Source organism: Clarias gariepinus, chromosome 9 (genome assembly GCF_024256425.1).
Source record: "Clarias gariepinus isolate MV-2021 ecotype Netherlands chromosome 9, CGAR_prim_01v2, whole genome shotgun sequence".
Classification (NCBI taxonomy): Eukaryota; Metazoa; Chordata; class Actinopteri; order Siluriformes; family Clariidae; genus Clarias; species Clarias gariepinus.
In genome coordinates, this window is record NC_071108.1 from 2,029,185 (window position 1) to 2,047,286 (window position 18,102).

General features: G+C 41.0%; 1 protein-coding gene and 7 non-coding genes across 9 annotated transcripts; all 8 read right to left on the reverse strand.

Moving 5' to 3' along the window:
• Positions 1-1,000: 1,000 nt before the first annotated feature.
• On the reverse strand, positions 1,001-6,612 carry armh1 (armadillo like helical domain containing 1). 2 transcript variants are annotated; one of them, XM_053504944.1, is made up of 12 exons: positions 6,583-6,612; positions 4,543-4,761; positions 4,381-4,449; positions 4,136-4,302; positions 3,643-3,839; positions 3,278-3,362; positions 3,078-3,194; positions 2,770-2,842; positions 1,934-2,063; positions 1,734-1,811; positions 1,371-1,452; positions 1,001-1,239 (listed from the first exon to the last, which is right to left on the reverse strand). In XM_053504944.1, the coding sequence occupies exons 2-12, from the start codon at positions 4,746-4,748 to the stop codon at positions 1,211-1,213; spliced, it is 1,233 nt and encodes a 410-aa protein (XP_053360919.1). In that variant the 5' UTR covers positions 4,749-4,761; positions 6,583-6,612; the 3' UTR covers positions 1,001-1,210. The 2 variants fall into 2 exon arrangements, with proteins under 2 accessions (XP_053360919.1, XP_053360920.1); XM_053504945.1 differs by lacking the exon at positions 6,583-6,612 and adding an exon at positions 4,895-5,106.
• A 6,517-nt stretch (positions 6,613-13,129) lies between these two features.
• Positions 13,130-13,210, reverse strand: trnal-uag (transfer RNA leucine (anticodon UAG)). Its single transcript has one exon. It is a non-coding gene; the product is annotated as a tRNA-Leu (tRNA).
• A 1,269-nt stretch (positions 13,211-14,479) lies between these two features.
• On the reverse strand, positions 14,480-14,561 carry trnas-gcu (transfer RNA serine (anticodon GCU)). The gene has a single exon. It is a non-coding gene; the product is annotated as a tRNA-Ser (tRNA).
• Positions 14,562-14,788: 227 nt separating this feature from the next.
• On the reverse strand, positions 14,789-14,870 carry trnal-uag (transfer RNA leucine (anticodon UAG)). The gene has a single exon. It is a non-coding gene; the product is annotated as a tRNA-Leu (tRNA).
• A 910-nt stretch (positions 14,871-15,780) lies between these two features.
• On the reverse strand, positions 15,781-15,862 carry trnas-gcu (transfer RNA serine (anticodon GCU)). Its single transcript has one exon. It is a non-coding gene; the product is annotated as a tRNA-Ser (tRNA).
• A 228-nt stretch (positions 15,863-16,090) lies between these two features.
• On the reverse strand, positions 16,091-16,172 carry trnal-uag (transfer RNA leucine (anticodon UAG)). Its single transcript has one exon. It is a non-coding gene; the product is annotated as a tRNA-Leu (tRNA).
• A 910-nt stretch (positions 16,173-17,082) lies between these two features.
• trnas-gcu (transfer RNA serine (anticodon GCU)) lies at positions 17,083-17,164 on the reverse strand. Its single transcript has one exon. It is a non-coding gene; the product is annotated as a tRNA-Ser (tRNA).
• A 228-nt stretch (positions 17,165-17,392) lies between these two features.
• On the reverse strand, positions 17,393-17,474 carry trnal-uag (transfer RNA leucine (anticodon UAG)). The gene has a single exon. It is a non-coding gene; the product is annotated as a tRNA-Leu (tRNA).
• Positions 17,475-18,102: the final 628 nt, after the last annotated feature.

The following is an 18,102-nucleotide window of genomic DNA, read 5'->3' on the forward strand; positions in this document are numbered from 1 at the left end:
CGGAAGTAATTCCATAATCAGAACACTGTCTATCTCGTTACACCACTTCAGATTTACGCTACACTTTAAGCTTTTTTTTATTTTATTTATTTATTTATTATTATTATTATTATTTTTTTTTTTTACAATTTTTAAAAACATTTAAAACTTTTTTTTGTTTGTTTCTGTGTTTTCCCCCCTCCCGTTCTCGTGAATAACACTTCCGCATAGTTGGATTCTAACCAATCAGAGCTTGATGTTGCATCCGGGTACTTCGCGACGTAGTCTCGCTTCGCCGCTTGTGGTGTCATGATGGAGTTAATTCACGTGAAAAAAAAAGGTCTTAATTTTAGAGCACGAGTGCAGTAGAGTGAAGTAAACTCCATCACAGAGACACTGAGGGGAACTGATAGGGACGTGATGGGATGGGATTAAATCATGAGCGATTTAAACTGCATTAATGGTGGGAATATATCTGTATTATTAAAAAAACATGGAGTGAGGAATATATGATGGAAAAAGATAGAAAGAAAGAAATGAATGAATGAAGAAAGAAATGAAGGAAAAAAGAAAGTAAAAAGGGAAATAAGGACAGGTGGAAGAAAGTAAAAAGTAAGACAGAAAGATGGAAGAAAGAAAGAAAGTAAGAAACAGACAAACAAGCAAAAATTAAAAAAAAAAGAAAGATGAATGGATAGAAGAAGAAAGGAAGGACATATGAAAAAAGGAGAAAAGAAAGACAAAAAGAAAGGAAGACATTTATGTTGTATATCTCACTACTGTTTGTTCGTTTGATTTATTTATTTTTTCTTTCCTGTTCTTTTGTCATTCTTTTTCATCTGAACAGTTTGTTTTCAATAATTAGTTGCTTGTGTGAACTTTGTTGTGTGTGTGTGTGTGTGTGTGTGTGTGTGTACATGCATACATATGGTTTATCATTAGGAGTTAATCAGAGGAACACAGTGACATTAATGCAGTGAAGCTCCCTGTGTTAAAGACTGAGAGTTATTGATTTGCTCCTGATTAAACATGTACAGTTCTGTTATATTGTAAATAAAAATCTGGAGAGCGATTTTAATGAATTATTTTAGCACTTATGGGGCATAAAACACACAAACTGCAGCGAGGCATTTGAGTCGACTCTAATTGGTGAATTAAATGATCAGGTGACGCATCGAGTCTTCCGTCCATCACACATGTACATAATAAACATGAGGTTGAAAGGTCGTGCTCAGGGTGTTGTGTTCTGCGCTTCAAATTCTGTAATGAAAAATACAGACGTGAAAAAGTTTGTATTCAATTTCCAATCATTTTTATTTCATGTCAAAAATTATTAAACTTTTAAACAGAATGTAAATAATTCAGTTGTACTGTATTATCGTGTGTATTACCTTTGGAAAGATCCACTTTGTTGTTCAGTAAGATATCGGCCTGGACTTCATCCATGTTCATGTAGAGAAGCTCAGCATTATGCTACACACACACACACACACACATTAATCTAAATGAATACATAAATGCAATTAATTTTCAACCATGGGGAAAAAAAACAGTTATCAGTTTGATTCATACACATTCACATTTCATACAAACTTAAATAATTCTGTTGATTGTGTAAAGCTGCTTTGCGACAATGTCAATTGTTAAAAGTGCTATACAAATAAAATTGAATTGAATTGAATTATGTTCGTAGTTATTAGTGTTTACAGACGTATAGCTTTAGTAAATTAGTGTATAATGTGACACACGCTCACCATAAATGAGTGGAACAGAGCAGGTCCCATGGCTTTGCACACGTGTTCCTCAACCACGGGGTACGAGTTCACAAAATGCTGCACACACACACACACACACACACGTCTTTATTCTTTAGTCTTCATACAGAAATGTATTCAGGAATGTATTCATTCCTGGTGTGTAACGTGAGTGTCACCTCTAATGTGTGTGTGTGTACCTCTAATGTCAGGCTGGCCTGTCTCTGTGCGTCTGCGTGCTCCTGGTTGCCCATGACATACAGTAAATAGTGCACGACGCCCAGACGGATCAGTTCTTCTGATGTCTCACCGCTGTCCTTTGCCAACACCCTGCAAAATCACACAATATCCATTACACACACACACACACATACACACATTATCAAACACAACCTAAAATATGTATCCATCATCCATCTGTACATACATTCTGTTACTTATCCACCTATTCAATCATCCATTCATCCATTATTTCATTGATCCATTTTACTTCCATCCACTTACTTATTCCTTAAATCGTTTATCCATCAATCCCTCAATGGACTAATGTTATCCATCCATTCATTAGTTTTTTATAATTGATCCATTATTCATCCATTCATCTATCTATCTATTACTAATTGACCCATTTATTCATTAAATGACTTATCTAGCCAATTAATAATCCATCAATCCATCCACCCATTAATTCATTGGTTTATTTATCCACTTATCAATCCACTAAAATATCCATCCATCCTTCAACACATTTAGATCAATAATTGATTTATTAATTTATTCATTATTCATTCATCTATGTATTTAATCATGTATCCATCCAACCATCCATCTGTCTGTCCATCCATGCATCCATTTATTCATCCATCCATCAATTCACTCTAGCTACTCTAAGTCATCAAAAGTATCTGGACACCTGACCATCACACCCAGATGTGGTTCCAAACTGTTGAACCACCGATCAGTAACCTGGAGCCTTTAACCGTTTTAGTCCCCAAATGTCTGTCTGTCTGTCTGCCTGTCTGCCTGTCTGTCTCACCGGAGAGCTTTGGCTGCTGCTGCCTGCTGGATAAACATCGTTAATGAGTCGTTCATCTCCGCCATCGCTGGCCCTGTGAGAACATTCAGAGTAAGATCAGGATGCTTAAGAATTCTGCAGAAAGAACTTATATCAGATCAGGCTTATTTGTATCCAGAGCTTGTTCTGATCCACACTGCGAGCAGCGTCTGTATTCTAACATATCCTTATCGCTCCAAACGATAAAGACAAGGCATTCCAACATCATCGCTTTGACATAACTATTGATTCAATAAACCAAGGAAGTGATACAGGAATTGATGTCATACCCTGCAGGATCATCTGTTTTTGAACTCGCTGGTTGGTTGGTTTGAGCAGAGCGATCAGAGCGTAGAGAAGAGCGTCTCTCACCTCCGTCTGCTGGAGATATTTCATCAGCTCTATAGCTGGGAGATGGAGGGGGAAGGCACACGCCTTAGCTCTTTACGTCTTATACTTCAAAACATACAGGAAATAAAATCTGACTCACCTTCATTCTGAACCTCAAGGTGGAAGGATCGCAGGGAGTTTAAGACCGCCTCCACGATGAAAGGATGAGGAGTCTTTACGATGGCCTGATGAACAAATACAGAGATTATTTCAGTTACCGCAGACTGGGTTACAATACGATCAACTAAAGCTCAAACAATATCACGATAAACAGCGACAACGCCAGGTGTTAAACACTTTCAAACATTTCTATATATGGGCTCAAGGACACGCCCACTTTCCCATCTATGGACACACCCACTTTCCCATCTATGGACACGCCCAGTCAGAGCTGCTTTCCATTCCATATATGGATTAAATGACCTTAGATCTGTACAGTGTGTAGTGGGAGTTTTGTGGTTGCACCTGTACAGTGTGTAGAGTGTGTAGTGTGAGTTGTGTAGCTGTAGCGGAGCAGGATGGCAGCAGGGAGATGAGTTCTGTGTAGACCAGTCTTTGGTACGCGGGGTTTCCCTGAGCCAGAGACTCGAGCAAACGTGAAGCTGTGTGCTGCATCGCCTCTGAGTCTGATCTCACCAAACACTCTGCTACTACCTTCACACCTGAACACACACACACACACACACACACACACACACAAGTCACTATAGATTCAACGTACTCAACAACCTTAAAGCCTAATAAAGGTAGTCCCAGACTTTTTAACATTCGAGTTATGAATTTCCGCAGTGCGAACGGACCACAGTTCTACTTCCGGTTCAATCGCGGAAGTAACTCACATGTATCGTACAAAAAAATATTAACAATTATATACAATATTTCGAGTGTGTTAGTGAATGTATAAAATGTCTAAAGTCTGGTATTTTGTATATGTATATGTGTGTGTGTGTGTGTGTACCATAGCTTTCACAGATGATCTCCTTGTACTTGCGCCCGGCGTTTGAGACGATGCAGAGCAGACGCAGAGCTTCAGCTTTCTCCTCCTTGGTAGTCTGAGTCTGAGTCAGAATCTCCAGCAAAGTCATCACACCTCCCACCTCCAGGAACTCCATCAGGTACCGGTGACTAGAAACAAGCAAGATCTGAGTATCTGTGTCTGTGTGTGTGTGTGTGTGTGTGAGAGAGAGGCAGGAGAAGTCTTACTTGCTGGCAGCAGAAAGGAAGACTCCCAGTGCTCTGAGCTGAAGGTGCAGACACGTGCTGAACATGTAGCTGAAGAAGTGATGATGAAGGAAATGTGTTTTTAGTGTGAGAAAATAGAGAGAGATGTGTGTGTGTGTGTGTGAGGGGTGTTGTAGAGGATACGAGAGTCTCATCCAGGCCGTGATGCGAGTGAGGAACAGACTGGAGGCCTGAGCGAACTCCAGCTCCAGCTCCGGACTCGTTTTTCCCGTGTTGTCATTCAGGAATTTCTGAAGCATTCGCATGCGAGTGGATTTATTGCCCTGATCCCACTTGCAAAGGAATTTCAGCACTCGACTACAAGCAGCTTTTTCCCTACTGCTGGACATGCTCGGAGCATCACTGAGGGGAGACATGTTTACACCATTGTTTACATTATCGTTATCATTACAAAATATCCTTAACAATAGTATTAATATTAATTCACTGCCTAGCAAAAAAAGTTCTCTGCAAGATCTTATTTAGTCACCTTTACCTTTGATTACACACTCACTCGGGTGTCCAGTTCATGTGTGAAAATCATTCCGTATGCTCCCAGAACCATGATCTTGGAATATGGAATTACCCCTCCATAGATGTGATCCTCTGGTGGTTCAGTACATTCAGGTGGTCAGCTGACTTCATTTTATTGCCCCATAACGTTACTGAGTCTCGACCTGAGTAACTGATCAACCCCAGATCATAACACTGTCTCCAGAGGCTTGTACAGTGGACACTATTCGTACCTATCCTGTGTGTGTGGAAATGCACTCAGTGTCACTATTAACCATGACTCTGGTTTTTACTGTTGATTTTTTTAACCATGCAACGTCACCAAGTGTTTTTAGTGATCTCCATTCATGTTTTTTTTTCCCCGATCACATTTCTTCAACAAAGTTGACAGTCAGCAGTATCCTTCCAGGGTTTTATAATTTGCTCTTCCTAATTGTTTTCTTTGCTTGATGCAGCCCATTAATTTGGCCATTTTGAAATAGTGACTTTTTTGACCAGACAGTGTATCCTAAAACAATAACTGTAATAACTGCATTGTTCATATTCATGCCTCTGACACGCCTTAAAGGTCTCCTAATGATTGACTGCATCGGTCACATGACTGAGGAAAAATAATATCTAAAATATTTGCATATATTTAAAGAAATTAGGTTCAGCCGAAAGAGAAAGAATAATAATAATAATAATAATAATAATTATATTATTATTATTATTATTATTATTTCTCTTTCGTCTGTTTCCTTTCAGGTGTCGCCACAGCGAATCATCTCCCTTCATCTAACCCTATCCTCTGCATCCTCTTCTCTCACACCAACTAACTTCATGTCCTCTCTCACTGCATCCATAAATCTCCTCTTTGGTCTTCCTCTAGACCTCCTGCCTGGCAGTTCCAACCTCAGAATTCTTCTACCGATATATTCACAATCTCTCCTCTGAACATGTCCAAACCACCTCAATCTGGCCTCTCTGACTTTATCTCCAAAACATTTAACATGGGTTGTCCCTCTGATAAACTCATTCTTGATCCTATCCATCCTTGTCACTCCCAAGGAGAACCTCAACATCTTCAGCTCTGCTACCTCCAACTCTGCCTCCTGTCTTTTCTTCAGCGCCACCGTCTCTAAGCCGTAGAGCATCGCTGGTCTCACCACTGTCCTGTACACCTTTCCTTTCATTCTCGCTGATACTCTTTTACACTTTTCATTCCTCTGCTTTCCAGAGCGTACCTTCACCTCTCCAAATTTTCCTCCACCTGTTCCCTGCTCTCGTTACAGAGCACAATGTCATCTGCAAACATCAAAGTCCATGGGGACTCCTGTCTTACCTCATCTGTAATCCTGTCCATCACCAGAGCAAACAAAAAGGGGCTTTTATTATTATTATTATTATTATTATTATTGGTCAGACTTTTTTTTTTAGAAACATACATCAAATGCAATGTACTGCAACTATATATACATATATATGTCAGAGCTGTTTTGTAAAGCAAATTGTTTTGAACATTATGTTAAATAAAAAGCAAAAAATACTTTACTTTCCGGATCCTCTCAAAAGAGAAAAAAAACTAGATTAATAATAATAACAACAACAACAACAACAACAATAATAAAAATAATAATAACAACAACAACAATAATAATAATAATAATAACAATAATAATGATGAAATACCTGTAATTGTTTCCCGATGTTGGGCTCAGATTTGCGATGATGTTGTATGATGTTGCTAGGCAACAACTCCAGCCGTTCAGTTAGTCTACGGTGTCCACAGTGGGACAAATAAACAGGTCAGTATTACGTGCGTAGCTCTTATTTATTAAAACTCAGGCATTTTTTAAAATCATTATTACACAGGAATTTGTTTAACAATCTATAAGCACTTTAAATATTATAGAATTAATGAAAATCCTTACTTTAATGACTCAAATTGGTAAAACGCACACGCGCGAACGCTAAAAGAACCGGTTCCGAATCGGTTCAAGAGTCGACTCCGTTGCAAACGACTCATCACCATGGAATGCCTTCTGGTTCACTGGGAGCTTTCAGGTTGGATTTAAACGTAAAAACGTCATAAACTGTTTAAAATAAATGTTTAAAATGAATGCTACATCACAGATTAAGTTTGTTACATTAAACATTAATTCAATGTGTGACAAACATTTTTTATGTTTAATGTCACACATAAATTTTTTAATTAGTGAAAAAGTAGATTTGTGCATTATAAAAGTTTACAAATTAAGCTAGCTAGCTGCGTAAGTACTCTCATGTGCCATTGTTAGCTAGCTTACATCAGCATTAAATGTTCAGTTTTTAGTAACAAAGGAAATCTTATCCATTATTGTAATTATTGTAGGAGTTTTGAATAACTCCTGGGCGCATTTTAGCTGGCTTTCAGTTTATTCGTTCGCAAAGCCTTAAAATGCTTCTAATAGTAAAGGAGGGCATTCATATACCAAACTTCCACTGTATTTATACACTCAGCAAAAAAAGAAACGTCCTCTGACTTTCAACTGTTTTTTACTTTCAGTAAAATTAATGTGTAAATATTTGTATGAACACTAAAAGAGTCAACACCATAAGACATAAACTAAAAATGTTTCCCAATGTGTCCCTGAATGAAGGGAGGCTCAAAATCAAAAGTACCAGTCAGTATCTGGTGGCCACCAGCTGCTTGAAGTACTGCAGTGCATCTCCTCCTCATGGACTGCCTATTGCGGACAGTCTGAGCACTGATGGAGGGATTGTGTGTTCCTGGTGTGACTCGGGCAGTTGTTGTGGCCATCCTGTACCTGTCACGCAGCTGTGATATTCGGATGTACCGATCCTGTGCAGGTGTCGTTACACGTGGTCTTCCACTGCGAGGATGATGTAAAGTTATTTGGATTTTTACAACATTATTGTTGAAATACACAGTCCTGAAAAAAAGACATTTCTTTTTTTGCTGAGTATATTTTGGGAGACTTTAACCTCTTTAACTGTATTTCAAAGTAAAACCTTTAATTGCGTTTTAAAGTAAAATAGACTATCTGCTGTAGAACGTTATGTGACATCTGTCATTTCTTCTGGTTATTAAATGAAAAAAAAAATGTCCAAATTGAAGCAAAGTGAGGACACCCATCTGGGTACAGTGTACACTTTAGTTTGTTTACCTTGACATGTTGTTTGCGCTTATTCAATGTATTTATTTAGCACATTATTGTTACAAGAATGATGCAAAAGACTACAATACTGAGGACCTGGGAAAATGTAGAGTACAAAGAAAGTCCAGACTCGGCCTAACAACTTCAGCACCCATGGCCTATGAACATTTTTGTCCAAAAGAATTGTTCATTTTCAAATACCTTCTCTCCCCCCCTCATTCCTGTGTGATCTTTTTACTATATTTCAGCCTAAATATTGCGGTAGGCCCTTTTCTTTGGTAATTTTTATTCATGGGAAATCTAATGTGAGGTTGGAGCAGCAGAATAATATGTTCTGTATGTATTTAAAATAAATCTATTAATACCATGATATGTGTGGCTAATTTGTGAATCCTGAGCAGCAAATCATTAATAAACCACAACCAACAAGAATACCAACACAGACCCAAGCTATTAGTCCATTTCCATTGGCAATCTAGCTGCTTCACCTTAGTAGGTAGTGTTTAAAACTTTTTAGCTGCGTGCTCTTATGTTATCTATATGTTATCTTATGTTATATAAAGCATTAAATGGTCTGGCACCGCAGTATCTGAGTGAACTGCTAGTGTCTTACGAGCCGCCACGCCTACTTCGATCAAAGGATGCAGGCTGCTTATCAGTACCGCGTATTATAAAAACTACAGCTGGGGGCAGAGCTTTTTCTTACAAAGCCCCAAAATTATGGAATAGTCTTCCAAATAGTGTTCGGGACTCAGATACAGTCTCAGTGTTTAAGTCCAGGCTAAAAACCTATTTATTTAATCAAGCATTTTTATAAATAGATTTGCCTTAGGTAAAGGAGCAGATCTGGGGGACTCATGGACGTAGAGTATTATGGTGAACTGGTATGTTTAGATGCTGTCTTCCTCACTCTCATTGATCACTCAGGTTTGTTGACGGTGAGGTGATTGGTTGCTTTACATCTCAGGGAGCTGTAAGCATATTTTAATCAAATATGTATGCATGTTTTAATCAACTTATATTCATGTAAGCATGTTTTAATCAGTATATATTTATGCAGGCAGAAATATAAAAGGCCTGTAAGTATACCATTATAGCAGAAAGAGAGGACAGGAGCAAGTCAGAAACAGCGGTACCAGGAGCTTGGGAAATACCTAAAAACTGCCCATGCAGATAATGAGAGGAACATAGAAAAAACGCAAGACCAGGCCATAGAAAAAAACAGACAATAAGAGAAGCTAGCGAGGTGCACAGAAACCTGTGTAATAAATTATGTCCTCGAAACCAAACTTAAAAGGATCAGGAGTTTCCCTAAAGCATATGTGTAAGGCACCACGGGCACAGGCTGGTACGAGCAAACAAGGACACAGAGCCAGTCTTATGAATAACATAGTTTAATAAGAGTAGATACAGAATAGAAATGTGTATCTAAATGGTAATAATATAAAAATACAGAGTATAAAAGCCCAACGTATAATACAAAAACATAAGGGGCCAGGGTGAAGCATCAACAGAAATAAAATTACATATCAAACCTTCTTTGAGCTAAAACAACACCAAGAGGAAGGTCAGTGAGAGGAATAAAAGCAGAAATGCCACGATTTAACGAAGGAACAGGAGCTTGAGGACAATCTGTTTAAGTACCAACAGTAGCTAGTAGTTAGTCTGTAAAATCAGTTTGGGTACCAATACTTACATACCATCTAGGCTTTCTGACAGATGGAGCTGGAGTACTAGACTCTGGCCTCACTGGCTGAAAAGAACAATGAGGACTCTCAAAATCCAAACGAAGTCTTTTAGAAAGACCAGGTTTGGAATCACCTTTCTTAACATAGGTAAACCCTTTGTCTCGTAGATAATGCATCAAAGAGCCAGACAACTCAGAATCAGCTCGGACAGGACTCACGTAGGCCTGATCCATAATGGGTTCAGTCGGGTTGTAATCCTCAGAAGGAACATGATCTGGACTGCCCTGGCTGTCCAAGTCATCCAAAGGGATAAAGTCATCAATGGAGAAGTCATGGTTAGCTATAAAATAGAACAAAATACATAAGAAACATTGAAATGGGTAAAATAAGCCAAATAAGTAGAATAGTGCCAAGGAGATGCTTACCCATGGCTGGTCTGTTGAGAAATGAAGAACAAACCAAAGAAAAACGAGGAAAAAGCCTTGAAAACAAGCGCCACCCTATATTTTTTTATTTAAAAAAAACGAAAAGTGTAAAGATAATAGAAAATAAATATTAAAGAAAACGATTTATAATGGGAAATTAATAAGCGTGAGAGGAGTCAGATAAGCGCAGGGAGGAGTCAAAAATAACGAGGTGTAATTATAATGGAAATATTAATTGATATAAACTGGATTATAATGGAATAAAAATTCTGATGCGGTCAAACGAGGTGAATGTACAGGGGAGGAGACTAGAGATCCCCCCTCTCAGAAACTGTATAAAAGGAGCGTGATTTTGACTGTGAAGGTAGTCTGATTTTGGTACTGCTTAGGATCTGATCTAAAGCATTGCTAGTCTGGCTCACCTGGGTTCTTATTGCTGCAATAAAAGCCTGACTTACTTCATCCAGCTCTGCGTGGCGTAATCTTCTTTAATTCTTCTTTAATTCTCTTTGTAAGTGACTTCTTAACTGATTGCTATTTTAAACTAACAGCAACATCAACAGGTGGAAGAATTATCTCCCACAGAGCCCTCATGTCTGTGTTTCCTTTTGGCTTTCCCTTTTAGTTATGCTGACATAGTTAGTCCTGCCAGAGTCTCTGCTTGCACTCCACTGTAAATATACATTTACATTATACATTATGTGACTGTGATCAGACCTAACTGTTATCTCTTCTGCTCTCTCTCCTGCTCTTTCTCTTTCCTCTCTCCCCCTCTCTCTCCTTCCCTCTCTCTGTCGAGCTACACATGTCGTTCCTGAGCTGCCAGTGATCCAGACTCCCTCTGCCCTCCGGACCTGTCTGACCCATCCTGGTGCCCCGCTTCTGGTTGGAGTTCTCGTTATATGGATGCCCTGTGTGTCTTTTTGGGATGCGTCTCGTGTCTAGGGATGGTTCTCTCTACCTAGAAGATGGTTCTGGCCTCGACTGGTGTTGGCAGCTGTTACTCTGAGGACTTCACCGTTCGATAGTTCAGGACTGGAACTTCATACAAGGATACCTAAGTTTTTAATAACTAACTGGACTCCATATTAACATCAATTAACATCAACTGTTATGCTGAACTGCCTGCCAACTAACACACAGTATGAATGCAGATCAAATCCTGCTCTCTGTTTCACCCAGATGAGGATGGGTTCCCTGTTGAGTCTGGTTCCTCTCAAGGTTTCTTCCTATTACCATCTCAGGGAGATTTCCTTGCCACTGTCACCCTTGGCTTGCTCATCAGAGACAAACTGACCATTTTGATTCAAACACATTCAAATTCCATACAAAGTTAAATATTTTTTTTGATTGTGTAAAGCTGCTTTGGCACAATGCCAATTGTTAAAAGCACTATAAAAATAAAATTGAATTGAATTGAATTATCAGAGGTGGAAAGAGTAATAAAATTTTGTACTTAAGTAAAAGTACAAGTAAAGTTACCAGTATATAAATATACTTAAGTAAAAGTAAAAAGTAGCTAATTAAAATTTACTTAGAGTAAAGGTTGTAGTCCTTTTTTTTTTTAACAGTGGGGGTGGGATGGAGGATTTTTGTGGAATTCAAAAAAGATAAGGGCATATAAATGTCAAACTAGTTGTTTTTAATTAAATGAACACTTTTGCATAATAAAACTATTGCCTTTTTTTGTGCTTAAAATCAAAATAGTCTCTTAAATATGACCAGGAGTTTGCTTCATAAGAATTTAATGGCATTTTGCTTTACTGAGAGCATTACTGACAGCTGTTTTGTCCGTCTTTATCATTCCTCTGAGTTTAGGGCGTTTGTTCTCCCTGCCCATCAATTAATCAATTAGTGCAGAGGATTCTGGAGTGCAATTTTTTTCCTTCCTCGTTGCATTATTTTTTTATTTAATTAAAATTAAATTTTTTTTTACTTAGTAATGAATATGATTTAAAATGTAGCAAAGTATAGTACTTTAAACAAAACATACTTAATTAAAGGTAAAATTGCTGATTTTAAAAAGTACTTTAAAAAGTAGAAGTACACAAAAAAACTACTCAATTATAGTAATGCAAGTAAATGTAATTTATTACTTTCCATTCCTGTATGTCATGAAATGGAAATTGGAAAACACTAATATGTGCAGGACAAAACGTAGGTCCAGCTCAGCAGGAGACATGTAAGGACATGTAACGATTTCCAGCCGAACAGGAGAAGGAGACCTTTCTGGCAGCGGTGGGATGGGACAATAATATCTTTTTTCAATAACATTTCGTTTTCCTTCAGTAAAACTGGTTATGCAAAGTCTTTTCAAGAACAACGGGACCATACTTCCTTGAGCTGTGCAAGTTGGATCGTCAGTTCACCGCCACAACTCTCTTGTTGACATAGCTCGCACATAGAAACTTCCATCCCAGTCTGTGGGAAAGAAAGAGGTAAGGATGAAGTTTCCTTGTTACTGTCATCTTTGACAGGTCTCCAGCGACGCAAGAGCCTCACAGAAGCTGCGGCCAACCAGCATGTAAATACAGATCATGGTTACAAAGCGCATAGATACCACGCTAGGTTTTCATCTTTCTCACTCCAGTCTACTGTAGTTGGTCTCATGCACCTGTATTCGCCTCGTGTCTGCAATCAAGCCCACTGTTCATGTAAAGATGGGGCTAAACAAGCAACATAGGTGGGATTCGAACCCCCACGTGCAGAGCACAACGGATTAGCATTCCATCGGCTTAACCTCTCAGCCACCTCGTCCAGATAGTTTGTGCCCCATTGGATCCCGCTTAAGAGACGCGTTTTTTTTTTTGGACAGTGTAACTGTTCTTCTTACCTGGATATGCAAAGAGAATTTGGAAAAGCCCACCAACATTTGAGAAGCTATAGAGCCAGTGCTCTCCACGGTTCAGCATGAACCCTTCCAAAGATCCTGAAGACAGTGGCTTGTGCCTTTAAAATTGCAACCTGGCAGCGGTGGGATTTGATCCCACGCCTCATTGAGACTGGAGCCTAAATCCAGCGCCTTAGACCACTCGGCCACGCTACCACAGGAGCTCGAAGTGCTTTAGCAATTCGTGGTAATGCGGTGCCTGAGGCATTCCTCCAGACACCGAGGTGGCTGACGTGAGCTGAACAAAAGGGCAGTTTCGAGACTTGAGTGTTTTCCACTCGACCAGCTCAGCAGGAGACATGTAACGATTTTCAGCTGAACATACTGTAGAAGCATGCGATGTGATCTTTGTTTAAACACCGTTATTTGTCTTTGCCAGTGGCTTTTAAGCTGAGTCCTGAGGTACCCTCTGCCCTGCACATCTTTGTGTGTTCTCCACTTCGGCATATCCGACTTAATTGAACAGCTAATTAATAGCCTTTTCTGAATTGAAGTGGTTGTGCTAGAGCAGGGAAAACATTACCATGTGCAGGACAGGGGCTGCTTCAGAACCAGGTTTGGGAACCATTGTTCCATGTTTTGTACACTGCGGTCACCTGTCAGACATTTACTGTGTGCAGAAGGAGACCTTTCTGGCATCGGTGGGATGGGAGATTAATGTCTGCGCTATTTCTTTTCTTTACTTCAGTAAGACTGATTATGCAAAGTCTTTTCAAGAGCAACGGGATCCATAACCGCTTGAGCTGTGCACGTTGGATTGGCAGTTCATCGCTTGTTGACATAGCTCGCACATAGAAACTTCCACGGTTCAGTCTCAATTGAACAGCTAATTAATAGCCTTTTCTGAATTGAAGTGGTTGTGCTAGAGCAGGGAAAACATTACCATGTGCAGGACAGGGGCTGCTTCAGAACCAGGTTTGGGAACCATTGTTCCATGTTTTGTACACTGCGGTCACCTGTCAGACATTTACTGTGTGCAGAAGGAGACCTTTCTGGCATCGGTGGGATGGGAGATTAATGTCTGCGCTATTTCTTTTCTTTACTTCAGTAAGACTGATTATGCAAAGTCTTTTCAAGAGCAACGGGATCCATAACCGCTTGAGCTGTGCACGTTGGATTGGCAGTTCATCGCTTGTTGACATAGCTCGCACATAGAAACTTCCATCCCAGTCTGTGGAAAAGAAGGAGGTAAGGATGAAGTTTCCTTGTTACTGTAATCTTTGACAGGCCTTCAGCGACGCAAGAGCCTCACAGAAATGGCGGCCAACCAGCATGTAAATACAGATCATGGTTGCAAAGCGCATAGGTACCACGCTAGGTTTTCATCTTTCTCACTCCAGTCTACTGTAGTCGGTCTCATGGACCTGTATTCGCCTCGTGTCTGCAATCAAGCCCACTGTTCATGTAAAGATGGGGCTAAACAAGCGACGAAGGTGGGATTCGAACCCACGCGTGCAGAGCACAATGGATTAGCAGTCCATCGCCTTAACCTCTCGGCCACCTCGTCCAGATAGCTTATCGCGCTTACGAGACGCGTTTTTTTTTTGGGACAGTGTAACTGTTCTTCTTACCTGGATATGCAAAGAGAATTTGGAAAAGCCCACCAACATTTGAGAAGCTATAGAGCCAGTGCTGTACATCTTGGAATTTTGTCCTAATTGGGCTCTCCACGGTTCAGCATGAACCCTTCCAAAGATCCTGAAGACAGTGGCTTGTGCCTTTAAAATTGCATCCTGGCAGCGGTGGGATTTGAACCCACGCCTCCATTGAGACTGGAGCCTAAATCCAGCGCCTTAGACCACTCGGCCACGCTACCACAGGAGCTCAAGATGCCTTAGCCCTTCGTGGTAATGCGGTGCCTGAGGCATTCCTCCAGACACTGAGGTGGCTGACGTGAGCTAAACAAAAGGGCAGTTTCGAGACTAGAGTGTTTTCCACTCAACCAGCTCAGCAGGAGACATGTAACGATTTTCAGCTGAACATACTGTAGAAGCATGCGATGTGATCTTTGTTTAAACACCGTTATTTGTCTTTGCCAGTGGCTTTTAAGCTGAGTCCTGAGGTACCCTCTGCCCTGCACATCTTTGTGTGTTCTCCACTCCCGGCATATCCGACTCAATTGAACAGCTAATTAATAGCCTTTTCTGAATTGAAGTGGTTGTGCTAGAGCAGGGAAAACATTAACATGTGCAGGACAGAGGCTGCTTCAGAACCAGGTTTGGGAACCATTGTTCCATGTTTTGTACACTGCGGTCACCTGTCAGACATTTACTGTGTGCAGAAGGAGACCTTTCTGGCATCGGTGGGATGGGAGATTAATGTCTGCGCTATTTCTTTTTTTTACTTCAGTAAGACTGATTATGCAAAGTCTTTTCAAGAGCAACGGGATCCATAACCGCTTGAGCTGTGCACGTTGGATTGGCAGTTCATCGCTTGTTGACATAGCTCGCACATAGAAACTTCCATCCCAGTCTGTGGAAAAGAAGGAGGTAAGGATGAAGTTTCCTTGTTAATGTAATCTTTGACAGGCCTTCAGCGACGCAAGAGCCTCACAGAAATGGCGGCCAACCAGCATGTAAATACAGATCATGGTTGCAAAGCGCATAGGTACCACGCTAGGTTTTCATCTTTCTCACTCCAGTCTACTGTAGTCGGTCTCATGGACCTGTATTCGCCTGGTGTCTGCAATCAAGCCCACTGTTCATGTAAAGATGGGGCTAAACAAGCGACGAAGGTGGGATTCGAACCCACGCGTGCAGAGCACAATGGATTAGCAGTCCATCGCCTTAACCTCTCGGCCACCTCGTCCAGATAGCTTATCGCGCTTAAGAGACGCGTTTTTTTTTTTGGGACAGTGTAACTGTTCTTCTTACCTGGATATGCAAAGAGAATTTGGAAAAGCCCACCAACATTTGAGAAGATATAGAGCCAGTGCTGTACATCTTGGAATTTTGTCCTAATTGGGCTCTCCACGGTTCAGCATGAACCCTTCCAAAGATCCTGAAGACAGTGGCTTGTGCCTTTAAAATTGCATCCTGGCAGCGGTGGGATTTGAACCCACGCCTCCATTGAGACTGGAGCCTAAATCCAGCGCCTTAGACCACTCGGCCACGCTACCACAGGAGCTCAAGATGCCTTAGCCCTTCGTGGTAATGTGGTGCCTGAGGCATTCCTCCAGACACTGAGGTGGCTGACGTGAGCGAAACAAAAGGGCAGTTTCGAGACTAGAGTGTTTTCCACTCAACCAGCTCAGCAGGAGACATGTAACGATTTTCAGCTGAACATACTGTAGAAGCATGCGATGTGATCTTTGTTTAAACACCGTTATTTGTCTTTGCCAGTGGCTTTTAAGCTGAGTCCTGAGGTACCCTCTGCCCTGCACATCTTTGTGTGTTCTCCACTCCCGGCATATCCGACTCAATTGAACAGCTAATTAATAGCCTTTTCTGAATTGAAGTGGTTGTGCTAGAGCAGGGAAAACATTAACATGTGCAGGACAGAGGCTGCTTCAGAACCAGGTTTGGGAACCATTGTTCCATGTTTTGTACACTGCGGTCACCTGTCAGACATTTACTGTGTGCAGAAGGAGACCTTTCTGGCATCGGTGGGATGGGAGATTAATGTCTGCGCTATTTCTTTTTTTTACTTCAGTAAGACTGATTATGCAAAGTCTTTTCAAGAGCAACGGGATCCATAACCGCTTGAGCTGTGCACGTTGGATTGGCAGTTCATCGCTTGTTGACATAGCTCGCACATAGAAACTTCCATCCCAGTCTGTGGAAAAGAAGGAGGTAAGGATGAAGTTTCCTTGTTACTGTAATCTTTGACAGGCCTTCAGCGACGCAAGAGCCTCACAGAAATGGCGGCCAACCAGCATGTAAATACAGATCATGGTTGCAAAGCGCATAGGTACCACGCTAGGTTTTCATCTTTCTCACTCCAGTCTACTGTAGTCGGTCTCATGGACCTGTATTCGCCTGGTGTCTGCAATCAAGCCCACTGTTCATGTAAAGATGGGGCTAAACAAGCGACGAAGGTGGGATTCGAACCCACGCGTGCAGAGCACAATGGATTAGCAGTCCATCGCCTTAACCTCTCGGCCACCTCGTCCAGATAGCTTATCGCGCTTAAGAGACGCGTTTTTTTTTTTGGGACAGTGTAACTGTTCTTCTTACCTGCATATGCAAAGAGAATTTGGAAAAGCCCACCAACATTTGAGAAGCTATAGAGCCAGTGCTGTACATCTTGGAATTTTGTCCTAATTGGGCTCTCCACGGTTCAGCATGAACCCTTCCAAAGATCCTGAAGACAGTGGCTTGTGCCTTTAAAATTGCATCCTGGCAGCGGTGGGATTTGAACCCACGCCTCCATTGAGACTGGAGCCTAAATCCAGCGCCTTAGACCACTCGGCCACGCTACCACAGGAGCTCAAGATGCCTTAGCCCTTCGTGGTAATGCGGTGCCTGAGGCATTCCTCCAGACACTGAGGTGGCTGACGTGAGCTAAACAAAAGGGCAGTTTCGAGACTAGAGTGTTTTCCACTCAACCAGCTCAGCAGGAGACATGTAACGATTTTCAGCTGAACATACTGTAGAAGCATGCGATGTGATCTTTGTTTAAACACCGTTATTTGTCTTTGCCAGTGGCTTTTAAGCTGAGTCCTGAGGTACCCTCTGCCCTGCACATCTTTGTGTGTTCTCCACTCCCGGCATATCCGACTCAATTGAACAGCTAATTAATAGCCTTTTCTGAATTGAAGTGGTTGTGCTAGAGCAGGGAAAACATTAACATGTGCAGGACAGAGGCTGCTTCAGAACCAGGTTTGGGAACCATTGTTCCATGTTTTGTACACTGCGGTCACCTGTCAGACATTTACTGTGTGCAGAAGGAGACCTTTCTGGCATCGGTGGGATGGGAGATTAATGTCTGCGCTATTTCTTTTTTTTACTTCAGTAAGACTGATTATGCAAAGTCTTTTCAAGAGCAACGGGATCCATAACCGCTTGAGCTGTGCACGTTGGATTGGCAGTTCATCGCTTGTTGACATA